This window comes from Phyllostomus hastatus, unplaced genomic scaffold (genome assembly GCF_019186645.2).
Source record: "Phyllostomus hastatus isolate PE091 unplaced genomic scaffold, TTU_PhHast_1.1 phas_scaffold_385, whole genome shotgun sequence".
Taxonomy (NCBI): Eukaryota; Metazoa; Chordata; class Mammalia; order Chiroptera; family Phyllostomidae; genus Phyllostomus; species Phyllostomus hastatus.
The window spans coordinates 15861611-15883001 of NW_025334026.1; the positions used below are offsets into that span (position 1 = coordinate 15861611).

At 45.7% G+C, this 21391-nt stretch overlaps 1 protein-coding gene across 1 annotated transcript; it reads left to right on the forward strand.

Moving 5' to 3' along the window:
* Window positions 1–2731: 2731 nt before the first annotated feature.
* On the forward strand, window positions 2732–19753 carry LOC123806311 (paired immunoglobulin-like type 2 receptor alpha). The gene is made up of 7 exons (XM_045819347.1): window positions 2732–2768; window positions 3492–3570; window positions 3768–4303; window positions 12974–13163; window positions 17848–17897; window positions 18122–18153; window positions 18324–19753. The coding sequence occupies exons 1-7, from the start codon at window positions 2732–2734 to the stop codon at window positions 18444–18446; spliced, it is 1047 nt and encodes a 348-aa protein (XP_045675303.1). The 3' UTR covers window positions 18447–19753.
* Window positions 19754–21391: the final 1638 nt, after the last annotated feature.

The following is a 21391-nucleotide window of genomic DNA, read 5'->3' on the forward strand; positions in this document are numbered from 1 at the left end:
GTGAAACGTGAAGGGTCCTCTGAAAAACTCCCCTAGCCTGTCTTTACATTGTTGTAAATCAGTTATAGAGAATGGCACTTGTACCCTTATAGCACCTTCAGGGCCTGCTACCTCCCTCAAGGGTAGGAGTGCAGGAGTGGTAGGGAGATAAGAAGCGCCACTTCTAGTATGTCCTGCAGGGCTGGGTTTTTCCTCAGCTGGTGGCTTTAGGTTATCCATAGAATAAGGTGGTGGAGAGGTCGCTCCCTCTAAGGTAGGGGCAGAGACTTCAGAACTCTGGGGTTCCCTTAATCTCCCTTGAGAGACAGGTGGGGAGCTAAGGAGGATATCTTCTAATTGATCAACACTTGGGCCTGTAGGTTTTGTCAGGGTGGGGCTGGAGCAAAACGAGGGATCTCGGTACAGAGCCATAAACGCCTGCACGTAAGGAACTTCAGACCATTTGCCTTCCCTCTGGCAGAATAGATCTAGCTGTAGGATAGTATTATAATTTGTGCTCCCATTCTCAGGCCATAATTCTCCATCCCCTAATTTATACTGGGGCCAAACAGTGTTACAAAAGAAAACTAATCTCTTCTTTTTTAATTTTTTTTGGGGTCAAATTTATCCCAGTTGCTAAGAATGCAACCCAATGGTGATTTGGAAGGGATGGAAGATGTAGTTCCCATCTCGACTGCGGTGATCCTAAGAGAGAAGGAAAAGAAACACAAAGATACTCCTTTGCAGACTAGAGGCGTCCCTCTCTTTGCTGCCCTTAGGAGATTCCTAGTGGGCCATGGGCGTCCCCTGGGATCCCACCGAACTACCAGACGTCTCTGGCGAAAGAGATTCTAGTGAGAAAGATAATCCCTTGCAACCGAGAGGCGTCCCCCTTTTCTTGCCTCAGGAGCTTCCTAGTGGGCCACAGGGCGTCCCCTGGGATCCCACTGAACTACCAGACATCTCTGGCGAAAGAGATTCTAGTGAGTGTCGGCCGACAGAAATCTAAAAGACTTGAGAGAATCACCACAGTCTACTTTTGTCTCTAACTATTGGTAAGGAACCAGTCCTGCATTCTTGAGCAATTGCCTATAAGCCTGAAAATCCCAGACTCTACCCTTGTGGCCCTAGTACATTTCCATTTCTGTATTCTTCATCTACGGGGACCCTCATTTTCCTGTAAGCTTTAAGATCTGGGGCAAAGGAAGTGTCTTACTAGAAAAATAATTTCTGGCCCTGTAAACCATTAAGAGGAGCACCAAGATGATCTTATTATAAAATGACTCTTTTCCAAATCACAAAGAAGACCCTTAAATATTCTATGTGATTTTCCAGAGCTTTAAGAAATTGTACCTGCGTCTGAAATCTCCCAGAAGGGACCTCAAGCGATGTCTAAAACACCACCCTTCATACTGGAGGCGGATCTCGTAGAGGGACAATGAACTGAGAGGGGAAATTAAAATACCCTTATAGAAACAAGTAAACCACCTTAGAATCCCAAATTCAATTAATTAGGTAAGAGTGGCTCTATGCAGCCATTCTAGTAACCAGCGACCAGCAGGCCCTGTTGTGCAGTTCTGAGCTATGTTGCTGCTTACAATGATAGTATACACGTGGCAAAGATGGGAGTGGCTCATTCCTGCAACTGTACTTAGCGCTAGCCTAACAATGACCCCAAGGTAGATATCTTAGTACAAAGACAGCAGGAACCCTTCATACATAAAAAGGCAAGTGGGGTGTGAGTGAAGGTATAAAGACCAGAAGTCAGTTGGGGAGGAAAAGCATAAAAGACTGTCCGTGGGCCTGATGAAAAGACTGCAAAAGGAAGTCATAGCGCAGGTGAGGTGGTGACTGATATCCCGCATGGAAGGTCCGACTATGCCTACTGGGGGAGTGGCCGCGGGGTGGGGCAGTGTTTTGTGCTTTCCACAGTGTGCCTGACTGTTGTGCGGACATTTTCTTCTACCTGGCGGGGACTAAGGCTAACCCCGTTCCGCATCCAAGTTATCCTATCACAGGAGTCTTCAAGCGGCGGGCGCCCTTGTGGCTTTTAACTGCCCGACCTGTGCTCGCAAATTAGTGGCCAACCTTCCATCACGGAACATCAGAGTCACCGAAACAGAATAGGTGATAACGGAAAAGGGCATCCCGGGTGTCAGAGCAGCAAAGGGGGCTTACCACTCCGGTGTCTTCTCCTAGGCTGGCTCGCCAAAAACTGTCACAGGTGTGCACAGGTAACCAGGTTCTTAGTGATCGAGGACAAAGAATTGAACCGAACACACAAAGTTTATACCATAAAGAAAGAGGGGAGGTTTATTAAGTGATAGTACACTTCACAGGACACGGGAGTGGGCCAGCTCTGAGCAGAAAAAAGGGGCACGTGGGCTGGGGGATTCTATTCTTATAGGGGCAGAAGCCCCCTTGCTAGTCTTTGGCGGGCTTTTCCTGCGCAGGTACAAGGAGTTGGATTTCAAAGCTACTGCGCATGCGTGGTTTCCCATGACTTTCTTGATTGGCTACTGGAGAAGGGAGTCCCACAATGTTATTTCATTATAATGATATTATAATGAATCAGGGGTAGTGCGCAGGCGCATTCTATGATTCAGAGTTATCCCAGAAAACAGGAACAACCCATCTTAGGGGGTCTTTGTCATGTATAGATGTTTTCTACCTCAGCCCTGCAGGGCCTCTGGAGCTTCCTTCCTGACTATCTCCTGCCTCAGATCCAGATTTGAATTCTGTGGGTTAGGGCATGGCCTCCAGACAGCCCGCTTTGGGGAGATGGAAGGGTAAGACCACCCTCACCTCTTAACTTCAGAGAGGGTGTGAGATGCACAGAGGGAACGGAATGGGTGCTGTGGATCTTGTTTCTGCCTGGGGACTACAGGGGAGGGCCAGAGGCCAAGAGCAAGCTGGATGCACCTGGGGCTGAAGGCTGAGGGCATCTTCATCAGGGTCCTCCTACTCTTTCTAAGGGGCTATAGCTGGGCAGAGACTCAGGGCTGCTTTTCCCCTCTTGAAGGAGCCTGAGCTGGTCCTGCTGCCACCACTTCCCCTGGATTGAGAGAGAGAAACAGAGGCTGAGAGTCGGAGAAAGAGGCCAGAGAAGCAGAGAAAAGGAGAGAGAGAGAAAGACAGAGCTGGAGACTGACTCAGGAGATGAGCAAGTCCCTGGCAGAGACAGGCAGTTGAGGTGGGAGGGGGGTGGCCCAGGCAACCAAAGTCAGGACCACACATTTCAGTGTGAAGATGGGGACTGGGGGACCTTTATTATGGTTCGTTTTCACTGACAACAAGGGAGGCCCTTTTGCAATATAGGAAAAGAAGAAGTCAGATGGAGGAAGGAAGTGCTTGTCACTCTGGGGCAGGGGTGTTTGAAGAAGGCTCCCACCCTCCCTCAGCCCTCTGAAGGAGCCTGATCCCGCCCCTCCCAGTTGTCAGACCACCCCCAGGCTGCCTCTCCCTGGGGCTCCCCTCTGGCCTAGAGGCTCTGCTTGTCTTCTCACCCCCAGGAGGAGAGCAAAGTGATGGGGCTGCCCCTGCTGCTGCCCCTGCCCCTGCTGCTGCTGCTGCCAGCATCTCTGCAGGCTGGTGAGTGGCCAGGACCACCTGGCTCTGCCCAGGGTTAGGGGGACAGAGAAGCCCCCCACCCCTGGCCTGTGGCCAGGCATCTGGAGAAGGGGTCTACTGGGGTAGCCAACTAGGCCTCCCACCCACAACAAGCAATGGGGTGGTGTGGTCCCACAGTGCTGGGTCCCCCACACCCCTCACTCTCCTTTCTACCCCAGGCCTGGAAAGGGGGACACACAGCCAGAGAGCCAGACATACCACCTGTCACACTTCTGCCCATGGGTGAAGGCGCCAGGCAGTCTGGGGTTGTCTTTTGGTCTCTCCAAGTGGCTTCAAAGTCTCTCCCTCTTTCTCCTTCCTCCAGGTGGCTCAGCAAAATGCAAATCAGGCAGTGATTATGAAGTCAACCAACCAAAGCACCTCTCAGCCCCTGTGGGTGGTTCCATCCACATCCCCTTCTCCTTCTGTTACTCCTGGAAGTTAGCCAAGGATCCCAGGGTGAGAATATCCTGGAGAAGGGAACACTTCCATGGGGAGTTCATCTACAACTCAACCCCGCCTTTCACCCATAAGGATTACAAGGGCCGCCTCTCCCTGCTCTGGACAGAGGGCCAGAGGAGTGGCTCCCTCCAGATCTCGAACTTGCGGAAGGAGGACGAGTTTCAATACTTCTGCCGAGTTCGTGTGAACACACTGACAGGACGATCTAAGGGGGTACAGTCCCTAGAGGGGACCAAACTCACCATCACCACAGGTGAGTCCTGCTGCCCCAGCCTCTGGTGGCCTCCTGCCCCAGGACTGGTCCAGGCGCCTCTCTTCCTGACCCTTCTCTCAAATCCTCTCCCTGCTCTTGATGCCTTCCCAGGCCTCTGCCAGCTTTACCATTCTCACCATAATCTCCCCAGACTTGGGCAGCCTTCCTTGCCCACCCCCCTCACTGTCCCCTTCAGATCCAGCCCCCAGCCCCGTCCCCAGTCTTCAGCCCCTTCCTGGCTCCCTGGTTGTCCTCCCTTCTTGCTCCAAGATGGGGCTCCAGCCCTGCCCCCTGCCCTGGCCCCAAGTCCTCCAAGTGAACTTGACTTTTCCAGGATGTGGCCTGCCTTCCCTTTGTCATGTGCCTGTGTGGGGGGCCCCAGCAAGCCCCCTATCTGTGTCTCCCCACAGCCATGAGCTCAGCCTGGCACGCACAGGAGATACCCAATGAGGGTCTGAAGACACCCCTGACCTGGCCTCTGTTAATACCCCACCATCTGTTTTTCCAACCTCCCTGCTTCCTTTCCCTATTCTGCTCCCCAGTAGATAGCCCTGAATGCTGCCGCCTCAGTGCCATCTCTTTCCTCTCTTTCCCCATCTTTCTCTTCCTGTCTCCATCCTCTTTAACCTCCTTGCCTCTCTCAGGGCTCCACCGCCACCTCCTGGACATGCAAGTCCCTGTGCTGCCCCCTTCTCCACCCCGATCCTGCTCCTCTTACCAGGTTATTAGAGTCACCTCTGCAGCAATAAGGGCAGCTCCCGTTTACTGCGCACTGTGTATACCTGAAGCCTTGGTATGAGTTGCCCTAGTTAACCTGTACCATGACCCCACAATAACATCAGGTACTACTACCATCTTCATATTAAAGATGGGGAAACTGAGGCATACAAGCTAAACACCAGCCCAGAGTCCTGCTTGTGATGCAGGCAGAATGTGAACCCAATTTAACCTCAGAGCCTCCTCTCAACTACTAGCCTCTCACCTTACCTACTGACTTGATCATTTTATTGTCCTGATCCATTTTTAACCTGCTGTGGGGTGTGTTGCTTAATAGTTCTTCCTATATTGCTCATTGGGGTGTGGGATCTTAAACCTGGGTTTATCCTTCTCCAGGGCAGTGAGGGGAGAGGCTCTCTCCCAGGCACAGGCAATGAGGGGATGGATTGTGAGATGGTTCCGTTTTTGTAATCTCTTGCGCTGGCAACTCTAAACCATGTCCATGATGAGTCACTCCTGCCATCAGGGAAGGACTCTTTGTGCCCCACCCCGCCCACCCTGGTAAACTGCTGCCCCCTCTTGGCCACCAGGTTAGTATTAGAGCAAACAGAAACTGGCTCATAAACTGAATTATTCAAGGCAGCCTTGGATTTATATTTCCTGCTCCCTCTCCATATTTCTTTAAATGTCCTGTTTTGAGAGATTTGCGTGCTTTTTAGATCCCTCCTATTTGTTTCCTAATTCCCCAATATCCTCTTTATTTTTCCCAAATGTTCTTTATTTTTACTACTAATGTGCAACATTATTTTTTAATGTTTTATAACAGCCACTAAAAAAGTTGTGCATGAACTCTGACCAAGATAGTGGGTTATATGCACGTGTTTACCTCCACTGCCAAAATCAACTAAAATGACAGCAAAGTAAATTTTGTAAAACAAAAATCCACAAGGACAAAAAATATGTGAACTAGGTGGACAAAAACAAAATTTGGGGAGCCGGAAACAAACAGACTAATGTAACTGGTTTCGGCGACCAGAGGAACCACACCCTAAACCAGCACTGGGGCGACCCAGAGGCAAGGCAACTTGCACTGCAAACCCCTTACAGGTTCAGGAATGGCAAATGCCCCTAAGTACCCCTGAAAGGGGGCCTGAAAACTAGAGGATTAGTTGAAAATCTATTTAAGAGCAGGGAAACCTCCATACTCCAACTCTCCACCCCAGCAGAAGACTGTAGATTTGCTTTCCAGGAAAAAAATGAACCAGAAGGACTCTGAGGGAAGTACCTTGGGCATAAGTAGGGGCAAGGGTTCAGTCCTTAAAACTGGAGATTTGGTGAATTGATGAGACCATAAACACCTGAACACCCTTAGATGCCCCCTAGGACTCAGGCAACCAGGCTGGTATACTCCCAATCCCACCAAGAAGAAAAGATCAGGAGAGTCTTCTCTGAGAAATCTATCCAATGGGTCCAAAAAAGATGCAGAAACCTAACATAACTCTACAGCCCACTAACTGACAAGCACCTTCTCCCATGCCACACACACAGCTTCTGATGAGCATGGCTTCCTGCCTGCGGGGAGCCAAGGGGGCAAGGAGATTGGGGTCTCAGCCTCGCACCAAATCCCTCAGCACTGAGGACTGTACCCTCGCCTCAACTAAAGACACCATTAAGCCAAACATTTAAGGACGTCTTCACATATGAAATGCAGAGAACAAAAGAAACAGTGGGGGCAGGGTACAAAAAAGCTGAAAGAAACCAAAACAAAGCGGGGGGGGGGGTGGATTTTTTTAGATATCTATCATTCTCTGAAAGAGAATGCAGGCATGTAACAGGAAAGCGTGCTTTACAAAGGAGCCTTCCAAACAATAAGCAACCTCTTGGAAATTAGAGATATAATACCAAAGGTAGGAAACTCAGTAAAAGGATTGAAAGATGAAGTTCGTGAAAATTTCCCAGAAGGTAGAACAAAAGGTCAAAGATTTGGAAACTACAGTGGGTTGAATAGCAGCCCCAGAAAGACATGCTCATACACCAATCCCCAGAACCTATGAATATAACCCTGCAACAGATATGATGCAATGAAGGGCTCTGCGGTAAGGAGGTCATCTGGGATTACCTGGGCCTGTTCTGAATGCAAACACAAGTCCTGCATGAGAGAGGCACAGACAGGAGAGAAAGCAATGTGACCACACAGGCAGAGAATGGAAGGATGCAGCAACCAGAAACTGGAGGAAACAAGGAACAGATTCTCCCCCAGAGCCTCCCCAGGGAGCTCGGCCCTGCTGATGCCTTGATTTCTGACTTACAGCCTCCAGAACTCTGAGAGAATAAGCTTCTGTTGTTGGAAGTTACCCAGTTTATGGTAATTTCTTACAGCTGCCATAGGCATATATAACATAGAAACTATAAAGAAAGATAAGAAAGATTGAGGATTGGTCCAAGAGGTCCAACCTCTGAATAATGCTAGTTCCTGAAACAGAGAAGAGAGTAGGCCATGAGGAAGAAAAATAACAAAGAAATCACCTAGAAATTTTCCAGAACGAATGAGCCCTGCAAAATGAGTCAAAATAAAAAGACCTACCTCAGGGGCCCTGGCTGGGTGGCTCCCTTGGCTAGACCATCAGTCATCCCATACACCAAAAGGTTGTGGGTTTGGTTCCTGGTCAGAACACATACCTAGGTTGTCTCTCTCTCTCTTTCTCTCTCTTCTCCTCTCCCCCTCTAAAATCAATTAAACATTTGGAGCTATCAAATCTCTCAATAATGAATATTTTATAATACGAATTCAATAAACATATCCCCAAGTGATGATTAAAAAAAAAGACCTGCCTCACAAAAATGTGATATGAATTTTCAAAATGTCGGAGGTAAAAAGAAGATTCAACAAATTTCCAAGAAGAAAAGAAACAGGACACATACAGAGATTCAGGAATCACATGGCTCTGAATGTCTCAATGGCAATACAAAATTTAGACAATGACCGAATGTCTTAAAATTCCAAGGAAAATTTTTTTTCATTCACTCATTTAACAAATATTGATTAAGTGCCTACTACATGTCAGGTGCTAACCTGGGGACGGGTAATCAGCAGTTAAAACAAAACAAAACAGCTCTGGCTGGTGTAGCTCAGTGGATTGAGCTTGGACCTGCGAACCAAAGGGTTGCCGGTTTGATTTCCAGTCAGGGCACATGCCTGGGTTGCAGGCCAGGTCCCCAGTTGGGGGTGCGTGAGAAGGAACCACACACTGATGTTTCTCTTCCTTCCTTTCTCTAAAAGTAAATAAATGAAATCCTTTTTTAAAAAAGTGCCCACACTGAAAGACAGCAGAGAGCAGAGCAAATGCCATTGTTCCCTCTTGGACCCCTTCCCTGTACACAGTCACAACCCAGCAACGTGGGTTACCCCTCCTGGGTGAACACGTAAGGCTCCGCACCTCACACATAACAGGCATGATAAGACAAAAAAAAGAATGGCTGAAACGAAAGAACAGATCAAAGCACCAGAAAAAATACAACTAAGTGATGAAGAGATAGCCAACCTATCAGATGCATAGTTCAAAACATTGGTAATCAGGATGCTCACAGAATTGGTTGAATTTGGTCACAAATTAGATGAATAAATGAAGGCTACACTAAGTGAAATAAAGGAAAATGTACAGGGAACCAATAGTGATGGGAAGGAGACTGGGACTCAGATCAATGGTGTGAACCAGAAGGAAGAAAGAAACATCCAACCAGAAAACAATGAAGAAACAGGAATTCGAAAAAATGAAGAGAGGTGTAGGAACCTCCAGGACATCTTTAAACGTTCCAACATCCTAATTACAGGGGTATCAGAAGGAGAAGAGGAAGAACAACAAGTGGAAAATTTATTTGAACAAATAATAAAGGAGAACTTCCCCAATCTGGCTAAGGAAATAGACTTCTAGGAAGTCCAGGAAGCTCAGAGAGTCCCAAAGAAGTTGGATCCAAGGAGGAACACACCAAGGCACATCATAATTATATTACCCAAGATTAAAATGGAGGAGAGAATCCTAGAAGCAGCAAGAGATAAGGAGACAGTAACCTACAAAGGAGTGCCCATCAGACTGTCAGCTGATTTCTCAAAAGAGACCTTACAGGCAAGAAGGGGCTGGAAAGAAATATTCCAAGTCATGAAAGGCAAGGACCTACATCCAAGATTGCTCTATCCAGTAAACCTATCATTTAGAATGGAAGGGCAGATGAAGTGCTTCTCAGATAAGGTCAAGTTAAAGGAGTTCATCATCACCAGAACCTTATTATATGAAATGTTAAAGGGATTTATCTAAGAAAAAGAAGATAAAAAAATATGAACAGTAAAATGACAGCAAACTCACAATTATTAACAACACCTAAAACAAAAATAAAAACAAACTAAGCAAACAACTAGAACAGGAACAGAATCACAGAAATGGAGATCATATGGAGGGTTATCACAGGGGAGTGCGAGGGGAAGAGAGGGGGAAAAGGTACAGAGAATAAGTAGCATAGATGGTAGGTAGAAAATAGACAGGGGAAGGGGAAGGATAGTATGGGAAATGTAGAAGCCAAAGAACTTACATGCATGACCCATGGACATGAACTAAAGGGGGGAATGTGGGTGGGAGGGGGTGTGCAGGGTGGAGGGGAGTGAAGGGGGGAAAATGGGACAACTGTAATAGCATAATCAATAAAATATATTAAAATAAATAAATAAAAAGTGCCCACAAAGATAAAATTTACACTTGAGTGTGAAACAAAGACCCCTCACCCCACCAAAAAAAAAAAGGCAAAGACATTCATTGTGTGTGTCAGGTCGTAGTGAAAAAAGAAAAGGTGGAAAATGAAGCACAATCAGTGGGATAGAGGCTGCTGCTAGATGTGCTGCTTTACTCAGATTTAACAGAGAAGGTCTCTGGAAAACTAGTCAAGAGTCTCAGCAGGAAGCAGCCACTCAAATAAGATAAAGAAGAGAATTTTGAGTGGGTGCAGGTAGGAAAACCAGTAATGGATGATGAGACACCTGGGACCAGCCACAAGCCTGTGGCCTCTGGGGAGGTAGAATCAACATGCCCATGAGGATTGGTTTATGTGTCAACCTGACTGGGCCAAGGGATGCCCAGAGAGCTGATAAAACCTTATTCCTGTAGATTAGGGTTTTTTTTGTAAGCAATTAGCAGTGGGCATCTTCCATTGCTTTGTGGGCCCAAATTGAATGAAAAAGTGGAGGGAGGACAAATCTGCTCTCTTCTTGAGCTAAGGCATTTATCTTCTGCCCTTGGATGATAAAATTCCTTCTGTATCTCTATCCTATTGGTCCTATTTCTCTGGAAAATACTAATACAATACTGTCAAGGAGAGGGCAAAGAGCTATGCCCTGACCTACCCTCCCCCTCCCCCATTTTCTGCTGGCAACTGCCAGTGGCCACTGAATGGGAACCAGGGGCAAGAGATCCCATGGGTGGAGTCCCTCAAGATTAGCCTCCAAAAGCACCAAGCAGGTGCAGAAGAGCTACAAATGGATCTAGAGAAGCCAGAGGAAAAATCCAGCCTAGGGCAGATCTGTAGGAAATATGGAAAGGTCTTAAGGAAAATGTTCCAGTCAAGAGGCAACATAAGACAAAAGTGGTGAGACAGGACAAGTGTGGCTGAAGCAGATGAAGAAGCTGAGGGTGACAACAGGTGGGGTCAAAATAGGCAGATGTGCACACACACACGTATAGATATAGATATCACGCGGTAGAATTAAACTGCATGCTATTCTGCTCTATAACTTTCCATTTTTACTTAATGCACTTCAAGTAACTTTCCATTTCATTACATACACACCTGGGCCTGTTTTTTCAATGCTGTGTGGTGTCCCATTGTAGCAATGTGTCATAATTTACTTAACTGAGAATTTAAAAAATTTTTAATTATTTAGAGAAAAATTTACTGACATGACAGATAAAATAAAATGATAGCAATGCATATTAAAAACAAAACTAAAGCAATACTCAAAGTTAAATTTATAGTATTAAACACTTATATTATTTCAAATATGAAAAAATTTTAAAAGTGAATGAAATAGCTAATTTCCAAGGAAGAAGTACCAAAAAGAGAAAAGAGCCAGCCCTAAGGAAAATCATAGTTTGAAAGTAATGAAAACCTACGAAGCAACAAATTTATTAGAAAACAGGACAGTAGTAAGAATAACAAATGCAGGAAGTAGTTATTTAGGAAAAAAACAATAAAACAGACAAGACTGTGGCAAACCTAACAACTTAAAATCCTGTTGAAATCATGAGTGAGTGTGTGCTTAATTACAGGTTAATATGTCTAAAAAGCTCTGTGAAATGGATGACTTTCTGAAACAATTTTAAAGGATGAATTTAAGAAATAGTAAACTTTAATGGTAGACAAGAAGAAATTGAGAACACTATTTAAATACTATTTTTCATAAAGATTTCAAGCTCAGAAGGTTTAATGGATAAATTCTTGTAAAAATTTAAGGAACAGATAATTCCTAAACAGAATGTTCCAGAAGATAGAGAAATATGGAAAACTATGTAGTTCTAATTCACTTCATAAAATGGTATCATAACCCTGATGCTAATATCCATTCACAATGTTTTAAAATGCAGACTAAAACGAGAGGCTGGGTTTTCATTTGTCTGTTTGCTTTACTGATCCTCGAGGTGGCACAATGGGAATGAAGGGTGACACAACCTTTGGGAAAGCATTCGGGAACATCTGTCAAAGTGTGAAATACCCATGCGTGCTCTTAGACCCAGTGAGTTCAGTGCTAGGAATTTGTCCTACGGAAATGCTGGTGCAAATGTTGAAAGGCCTGTGTTTAAGGTTGTCCTTTTCAGCATTATCGTGATGTGGCAATGACCTAAATGTCTTTCAGCAGGAAATGGAAAGTTACCTTAAGTATTTATACTTTTATTAATAATTTCTAATAAGAGTGGATAGTGAATTTGGTCTACATTAAACTGAAGATTGTATTTTAATTGGATTTTTTTACTTGGTAGAGTATTTGGTCGTTTTCAAAGGTCCATTAAAATAAGGTACAATGTGTTTGTAAAACTTAAATATTAATTTAACCTTAAAAGCACATTTCAATATACACTAGGTTCTTTACAGATTTTTTTTTTCATTTATTAAAACAATTGTGTAAAAGGGCAAATCCTGGATGACTCCGCTTAGATGAGGTACCAAAAGTAGTCAAATTCCTAAGGACAGAAAGGAGAGCGGTGGTGGCCAGGGGCTGGGGGAGGGGGCAGGAAATGGGGAGTTGTTGGTTAATGGGGACAGAGAGTCAGTTTGGAGAGGAGAAAAGGTTTTGGAGGATTATGGTAGTGAGAGTTGCACAGCAATGTGAATGTTCTTTTTTTAAAAAAAAAATATTTATTTTTACAGAGAGAAGAAGGGAGAAATAGAGAAACATTGATGTGTGAGACACAGTGATCAGTTGCCTCTCACACTCCTCTCCAACAGGGGACTTTGGCTCGCAGCCCAGGCGTGTGTCCTGACTGGGAATCGAACTGGCGACCTTTTGGTTAGCAGGCCAGTGCTCAGTCCACTGAGCCACACCAGCCAGGGCTGAATATTCTTAATGTCGCTTAACTATAACTTACACATGTTAAAATGGTAAATTTTATGTTATGTGGCTTTTGCCACAATAATTTTTTTTAATCCTGTGATCTAGTTATCTCTATTTGTAAGTGATGCAGTGAGGTTCTGAGGTCACAGCACTGATCGGTGGTAGAGTCAGGATGTAAACTGAGTGATGTATATTCTAAGCCTTCAGCTTTTCACCTTGTTAATCCCCTCCCGGTGTGAGAGCTTCAGAGGGTTGCTCCCCACGCCCATTATTCCCCAAACTAGGGAACAGGATGTGACAGGTTCATGCAGATACCTCCAATCCTCCAACAGAAAATTTGCTTATTTCTCATGTCTTCTCAGCCACCGAGAAACCCACAGAGGGGCCCACCAGCACCATCACCACCACCACCACCACCACAGATGGCGTCAATATCTCCGGGTCTCAGCCCCTGACTCCAGGAGCTATAGTTGGGGTGGCAGTGGCCATTGCTGTGCTCAAAATCGCAATTTTGGGACTGATAGTCTACCTCAGGTGGGAGAAGCAGTCCAGGTAAGCGATCCTTTCCCCCAGGCTTCCCCACCGCATGTTTTTCAGGACCACCTGCACCAGGATGACTGCAGATCCCTGCTGGGGTGAGGTCTGGACAGGGAATCTGCATTGTTAATAGTCTCCTCAAGTGGTGATTGGAAGTGACCAAGTTTGAAAACCACAGCTCTAAACCAATCCCTCTCCATAAGTCTGACTGTTCTCCAGTTCTTCTCTCTTTACTTAATCACTTATCAGTCCTCACCTTTTGTTCATGGAGAAGAAAGGGTCTGCCCTGAAAAATTAAGGAGAGAGCAAAAGGAGCAGGAAGTTGGCTCAGCTCAGCAAGCATTGGTGGGGTACCCATTTTCCAGGGCCTGACTTGTAATTAGAGATACAAAAGTAAATACAGCAGAGATCCTGTTCCTCAAGAACTCAGTAGGGGAGGGAAGGGATTTGGGGCAGTTGCCTGAAAGGCTTTTTGTCTCCTTTGGAAAGAACTATGGTAGTTGGGAACAAGGAAGGGATAATCAAGGAGGACTTCTCAGAGGAAGTGACACCTGCAAAAAGTCTCAAAGAATGAAAAAGAAGTAGCCAGGTAAGTGGCAAGGGTGGTATAGAGGTTATTGTTCTTCCAGGAGAAGGAAACCATTCTGGGAACTGTGAGTAGCTCATGCTATGGAGGAGGCAGGAAATGAGAGAAGAGGACCTTGTAAGTTATACCCAAAAGCCTTGAATCCCAGAGGCAACATGAAGCAGTGAGGTGGCAACCTCACTTTGTCTTGCAGATACATAAAGCCTGCAGTGGAGGGACCAGACACGGGCCCGGCGGGAGTCAGTCTAATGCAGTGGCACCTCGAGTGCAGGCAGAGAGCCAGATTCCTGAAAAGGTTAAAAGGGAACCAGTAAGACTTGGTGATTGGATTGATGTAGGGGTGAGGGAGCCAGAATGTCCAATTTTACAACAAAGATGTGATAAAACCGAGGGAATTAGGGAGCATAGGAGGTCAAAGACAATATTTGGGGATGAAAAATTATTCTTCCAGTTTGGGATATGTTATATTTGAGACACTTGTGTGGCATCTGAGTAGAGATGTCCATCATTTACAGCTCAAAGAGAGGACCAGCCTGGAGGCATTAATTATTTGTACCCCAACACCCTCCAAAACTGATTTGAAATTACTTTAAAGAAAATTTGCAATGAGAGATTTGAGAGAGATGTTAAAGCACAAAGGTAAAGAGCATTGAGTCTGACTGCCTTCAGTCAACCCTGGCTGGGTCAATTCTGGCACAATGGTAACATTACTCTGTGCCTCAGTTTACTCATCAGTAAAATGGGGATAATCATAGTAATTAACCCAGGGGTTGTCATGACAATTAAACAGAATGCATTTAGAATAGACACTGGCACAGAGTAAGCACTAGGTAAGCATTAGCACCTACAATTATTAAGCCATGATAATTAAAGTGATGCAGTACTAGCATATAATAGATAAACAGAAAACAGATAAAGTGATGGACAAAAATTAAAGCTCAAATATAGGCCATATGAAAACAGACCCAAGTATGCAGGAATTCAGTAGGTTGAAAGGTAGACTGTCTAATCAAGCGGAAAGATGAGTAATTCAATACATAGTGCTGGATCAGTGGTGCATGGCCACCTGAGGAAAAAAAATAGCATTATTCCCTACCTCACAATGTGCACCAAAGTAAATTTCAAGAAGATCAAAGATTTGAAGAAGAAAAAAATGACGTTAGTACCAGAAGAAAGCATGCACTGGAGATGACTTCAGAAGTAACACATAAAACTCGAGAAAACCATGAATAAAAGTATTGATAAGTTCAACTACATACAAACTGAGTTTAAATTCTGCAGTGCAAAAAATACCATGGTTTTCTCCTGAGAGTGAGGATGAGGGTCAAAGATGAAGAGAAAATGTGACACAGTCACTGAGGACCTGAGAAGCCATAAATCAGTAGAAGCATCACAGCACATAATTGTGTTTTTCCCCAGCAGTATTCAACTGTGCAGTTGAGTAATCCTTAGGACCTGTCAATTAAAAGTTCTGTTCAGCAGCTAGCATCAGAGACCAAAAACAACCATAGCGTAAATAACACAGTAGTTATTCCCTCATGAGGAAAATAATCAGGAGGCAGACAACAGAGGCCGCTGTCCTTAGGAACGCAGGCTCCTATCTTCCCGCTAACAGTTCCTGGATACTGACTTCTGTCCTGAAGGCTACCTCATAGTCCAAGGTGGCTGGCTGATGATATTCCGGCCGTTATTTCTGAATCCAAGTAAGAAACAGAAGGAAGGAGGAAAGGATAAAAGACTATGTCCGAGTTGTCTGTCCTTTTGAAGAGCCTCCCTGGAAGTCCTACTCACATGTCCCCTTATATCTCATTGGTTAGAGTTTAGTCATATGTCCCACACCTATCTGTAGGGGAGCACACGGCCACTCCAAATAAAATCAAGGTTCTGTAACTGAGAAAGAAGAGGTGAATGGATACTGGATAAGCAAATAGCATGCCATGCCAGAGACGCATGCAGGATCGGAGGTTTGCCGGCTCAGTGTTGCAGGACAAGGGAACTCAGGAGGTCAAGGAGCTGGTGAAAGGGTCCAGAAGGAGAGTGGAGGACTCGCAGACATTCTAGGTAACCTGAAAGAAAGTGCATTGTCAGGGGACAAGAGCTCAGGGAGGTCAAAGCACGGGTGTAGGGGGAAGGTGACAAAAGAGAGCTGGGAGGAAAGAAAGTTGCAGCATAAAAATGACACTAGCATGTAGTTTTAGAGTTCTCATTCGCAGTGATTAAAAAAATAAAGGTCAGGGTATGGCTGAGTGAGGTGGAGGTCATTGGAATTGCGGGGGAATGAGTGAGTCCGGCATGTTAGAGGACTGTCCCTGTGGGTGATGACACCTCCCAGGAGGGTGGTTGGTAGTGGACAGGATGTGTGTGAACCAGGGACCATATGCCTGGGGAATGCTGTAGAGACTTGAGGAGGATCTGGAGGGGGGATAGGGTGTTTGTGGGGCAGGGGTGGAGGGGTCAGCTAGGTAATAGAGTCCTCAGTGGAAAAGAGGAACAGGCTGCAGTGCAAACACAGATTCCAGACATGAGGTTCACAAGGTGGGAGAGAGAAGGAGCCACCACTCAGAAGGAATGACAAGAAGCTGGTTTGTCAGGGCAGGAGGGAGCGATGGTGCCTGTGACAAGAGCGGGTAGTGAGGGGTGGGTGGCCAGGGCTCAGCAGTGGAGGGAGCAGGTTGGGGGATTGCAGGGAGGTCAAGGAAAGGGGCAGGAAACAGACAGAAAGTTAGGGAGACGGGGCAGGGTGAAGGGGACACTGGGTGCAGAGAGCTTTCCTGATCTGGTGTTGAGGACAATAGCAAGACAGGTGTGGGTGGCTTTAGGGTGCCAGCTGGGTGCTTGCTCTGAGTCCCAGGCCCTTTTCACATGGGTTTCAGCAGAGCTGCTCTGCTGCCCTGGTTTATCCAAGGGTGGTGTCAAAGTAGGACAGAGCAGAGAAGACAGGAGGAGAGATGCTGTTCATGTATGATGCACTGACATGCTATTGATTCCTCTACAGCTCTGCAGACTAAAGCAAGAGGCCCAGACACATAAGTGCTTGTCCTCTAAGTGGGGGGCACTGCTCTGGGAAACAAGAGGTGTAGTTATGAGAACAGTGAGAGAGACCCTTTCACAGCTGCTCTCATCCTTGACTTTCCTAGTAACATCCTCATACATCCCTAACAGGCTGGGCTCTTTATTTCTGGAGGCTTTGGCTCCTAAAAACAAGCAAACAAAAAATAAAAATCAAGAACAGTGGACCTAGGTGTTCCAGCAGTTTCTCTGCTTCTTTCCCAGAGTGTCTCCCAGTTCTCTTTCTGTAGTATCCCCTTTTCTCCTCCTTTCGTGGCCAATTCTCAGCTTTTCCTTCTGTTCATCCTGTTTTCTTTCCACCTTGAACATTACCCTTTCCAAACGCATTTCCCTGTTCCACACTTTTCCCTCTTTCTTGCTCATTGTCCAATCTGCCTTTCCCTGCTGAGGTGCCAGGAGGGGCCACGGGATTCGTGGCCTCCATCACCTCTAACATCTGCCTTTTCTCAGAGCACCTTCCCCACCGAGCTCCCAGCCTGGCCTCCTCTCTGTGCCCTTCCCGTCCTCTTCTCCCTCCCACCAGTTTCCTTTGCTCCATCCTTCTTCCCATTTCCACATTCACCCTTCTCCCTCTCTCCTTTCTCTGCCTCCCTGACTTTTTGCCAGCTGCCTTCCTCGGCTCCCCTCCCAGGATGGCGTCTCCTCCTGGGGACCAAAGCCTGAGCACCCAGCCAGAGGCCATGACATGAGCCTCCTGGTTTTCCTTCTCCAGTCTTAACCAAGGCAGGGCCAGCACAGGGGACAGGAACTCACCCTTCCAATTTCTCCTCCCGTGCCCCCTTCCTACAAAAGTGGCTTCCCTAGAACAATCCTCTTCCTGTTGGCACTCAGGGACCTCTCCTGGGCTGCACCACAAATCGCCTTTCAACGCTCTTCCAGGCATTGGAAGAGCCTCCAATCTGAGAGCCTCAAACCATTGCCTACACCCTCCAAGTATGTCCAAGCAGCTCGCAGAACCTCCCACAAGAACACCAGCCAGGTGCAGGCCTTAGCTCTTGTCTGCTCAGCCTCTGACACATTTCCCACCCTCTCCTTCCCATGCAGGGGATCCTTCCATAACACTGGGGAGAAGTATGAGAACATTGGGAATACAGGTCAGTTCTACCACCGTCACTGCCCACTCTCCACCTTGGCCCTTCCTTCTTCCCCACACTTTCTCCCCACACCCATGCCCCTCCTCTTTTCCCTGCCTCTCCCATCCCTCCTGTGTGACCTTGGTCCTAAACTGGCAGATGATCTTACTGCTGAGCGCTCCACCTACTTCTCTACCCTGGCTGCTATGCCATCTGACCCTGGCACATCTTGATTTTTTTCCTAGGACAACATGAAGACCCCAAGCTGGACCCAAAGGTAAGCAGCTCAGACTAGAGCCTGAAAGAATTAGAGGGAAGCTTGGAGAAGGTGGGGTGGACATATAGGGGGACTGTGGTACCGGCAGGGCTCTTAGGTGTGGGATCACTATTCTCAGATGGGGTCAGCTCCCCTCCACTTCAGCCCCTTCTCTTTCTGTTCTCACCCAGGTTGATGGTGTCCTCCATGCCTCCCTCGTCCTCACCAGCTCGACCTCACCATCAGCACCTCCCTGCCACCCTGTCCACAACAGCCCCCAGGAAGAGACCCTATACTCTATGCTAAAGGCCTAAGGAGTGGGACTGAATGATGACCTCCTTACAGAAAGCTGCTCACAGGGATCACCACTTCCCATAATAGTCCCAGCCAGTCACAGATGACTCAGAAGTCAACAGACATCAAAGGCCACCAAGGGCCTGAGAGAAACAGCCATCTGCTCCAGTTCCCTCAACTTTCTTCCTTGCCCACACACAAAAAAAGTACCAGGCCACAAATATTGTTTGAAATGAGTGCATCTAAGGAGGAGACTGATGCCACCTTCAACTTCTGTCCTTGCCAAAAATGAACTATAATAGCGCATACCCAAGGTCCTCCTCTAGTACTTTTATTCAGTGACTGTAAGTCCCCAAACACTGGTAGGCAGCCTGGAATTCAAGTTCCACCCCTCAGTCTAATCATTCTACTACTTCCCTTACAGTAATAACTGGCATCATTTAAGCCTTTACATACATCACCTCATTTAAACATAAACAACCCTATTTTAGTGGAGTGGTAAAAGTGGGAGCAGGCTGAGCAAGAGAGTGAATGGAAACTTATGAAAAAGGAATCAGCAAGGATATAAAAGGACAGCGGTGCCTATGGGTGCAGATGCTGACCAGTTTTCAGGTAAGGTGTCTTGAAGCAGAGGTAGCTGGAACAATGGTCTTTGTTTTCTCTGTGGATAAGCGCTGCCCCCTTCTGGGAGTGAGGAGGGAATGGTGTAGTGTTATTAGCTGCTGCTTGGGGGAATGGCAGAAAGCATAAAAGGATTATCAATCATTGGAGATGGTAAACTATTAGTATCACCAATTCATACACACACTCATCATTGTAGACTGCAACCAAAAAGAAAAACAAATGGCCACAAATTCTTCACAGCTTCTTCTATCAAGAGGTGGAGGCTGTTTCTTTATCCCTGAATCTGGACTGGCCTTATGACTTGCTTTGACCAATAGAAGGTGATATAAGTGATTGGCCTTATGACTTGCTTTGACCAATAGAAGGTGATACAAGTGATACTGTGTGATTTCTGGACCTAGACCTCAAGTGCAAGTGGGCTTGCAGCTAGCATGAGAAATCCCCCTGCCACCATGTGAACAAGCCTGAGCTAGATATTGGAGACTGAGAAACCACGTGGAGAGAGGCCCGGCCATCCTACCAATTCCAGCTGAGGCACCGTGTTGGGTGATGAGGCCGTCCTGGACCATTCACCGCCAGCCAAAGCATTCAGATTCACAGAATTGTAAGACATAATATATGTGTAGTTTTGGGGGTGGTTTGTTGTACAATCAAAGCTAATTCACTCATTCTTTAGATAATTTTTAAAGCATATTGATAACTATCTGGTTGTTTCCAGTCATTGTGCCTTTGTCTCAGTTTTCATTTACTCCTTGGTCCTTTTATTTTTTTTCCAATGAAAAAAAAATTTTAAAGATTTTATTTATTTTTAGAGAGAAGAGAAGGGAGGTAGAAAGAGAAGGAAACACCAGTGTATGGTTGCCTCTTGCACACCCCCCAGTGGGGACTTGACCTGCAACCCAGGCACTGCCCTGACTGAGAATCGAACCAGCAACCCTTAGGTTTGCAGGGCTGGCACTCAATCAACTGAGCTACACCAGCCAGGGCCATAGAAAAAAAAATTAATAGCTAAAAACATATGTTTACAGGGTGATCAATAAAAGACTTTTAAGCATAAAATTGTATCACATTAAGATACAATTTTATGGGAAGTGAAATGGAAAAAATGAATTAAAGGCAAAAATTTAGTACATTTTCTGGCTATTAAAGAAGAGCTTTTGTTTGTTTGTTTCTGAAAGTATATTCTTTTCCCATTACCATTTAGTCCCCCAATACCTGCCCCCTACAATCCCCACACTGGTGTCCATGTCCATGAGTCCTTTTTCCTTTTTCTCAGTCCCTGTACCTCCTAACCTCCCCCACCCTTAGCTGTCATCCTACTCTCTTATGAATCTGACTTTATTTTGCTTGTTAGTTCAGTTTGTTCATTAGATTCCACATATGAAATCCTTGATCCTTTTCGAATGTAAACTCAGGAAAAAAATTCCCTCCAAACAAGCTTGAATGTTTCCTATTACTACAAAAGGAAAACCACAAAACACACTATGTGTATGTGTGTGTTACTGGGAAGTTTACAGCCAAAATGTATTAGTGTTCAGTTCAGAAAGTATGCTGATAAAATTCTCAACTTCCTAATAAAATTATCTTTGCCTTCTACCTGGCAAAGACTACCTTTTAATCTTTATTTTAATTATGCTATATTACTATATATACATCTATTGTAGCCACTTAGAATCATTTCTGAAAATAGACATGTTAAAATTATGAATAGTCTCCTACCTAAACTCAACCTTCTAGCCCCTCACCATGTCACATGTCTCTCTAGGAATGTGACCCATGAAGCTCTCCTTCAGGGCCTTTCCCAGATTTAGAGCCAGATGGCAGCCAAGATAAGAAGCAGCTTGGGTGAGGGCATCTGGGATGTTTTGGAGTGGAGGCTAGCTGACCAAGAGGTTATGTCCAAAACTGGGATTAGTTTCTCTCTAGAGTAGTAAAGGGATGGGCAATGGAGTTTAGAAGCCTTCATTCACATGCTTGCTCTGACATTTATCAACTCACTGCACTTAATTCCCCCATCTACTTTAAGAGGATGGTTATAGTACATGTACATGGCACAGAGTAAACAGTGAAAAAAATGTTAGCTTGTCTGCACTGGTGTGGCTCAGTGGGTTGAATATTGTCCCACAAACCAAAACGTCACTGGTTTGATTCTCAGGCAAGACACATGCCTGGATTATGGTCCAGGTCCCCAGTTCAGGGCATGCGAGAAGCAACCAATTGATGTTTCTCTCACACATCAATGTTTCTCTCCTCTTTCTCTTTCCCTTCCCCATTTCTCTAAAAATAAATAAAGTCTTCAAAAAAAAAGTTAGCTTTTTACTAGTTACCCTGTAATATTTTT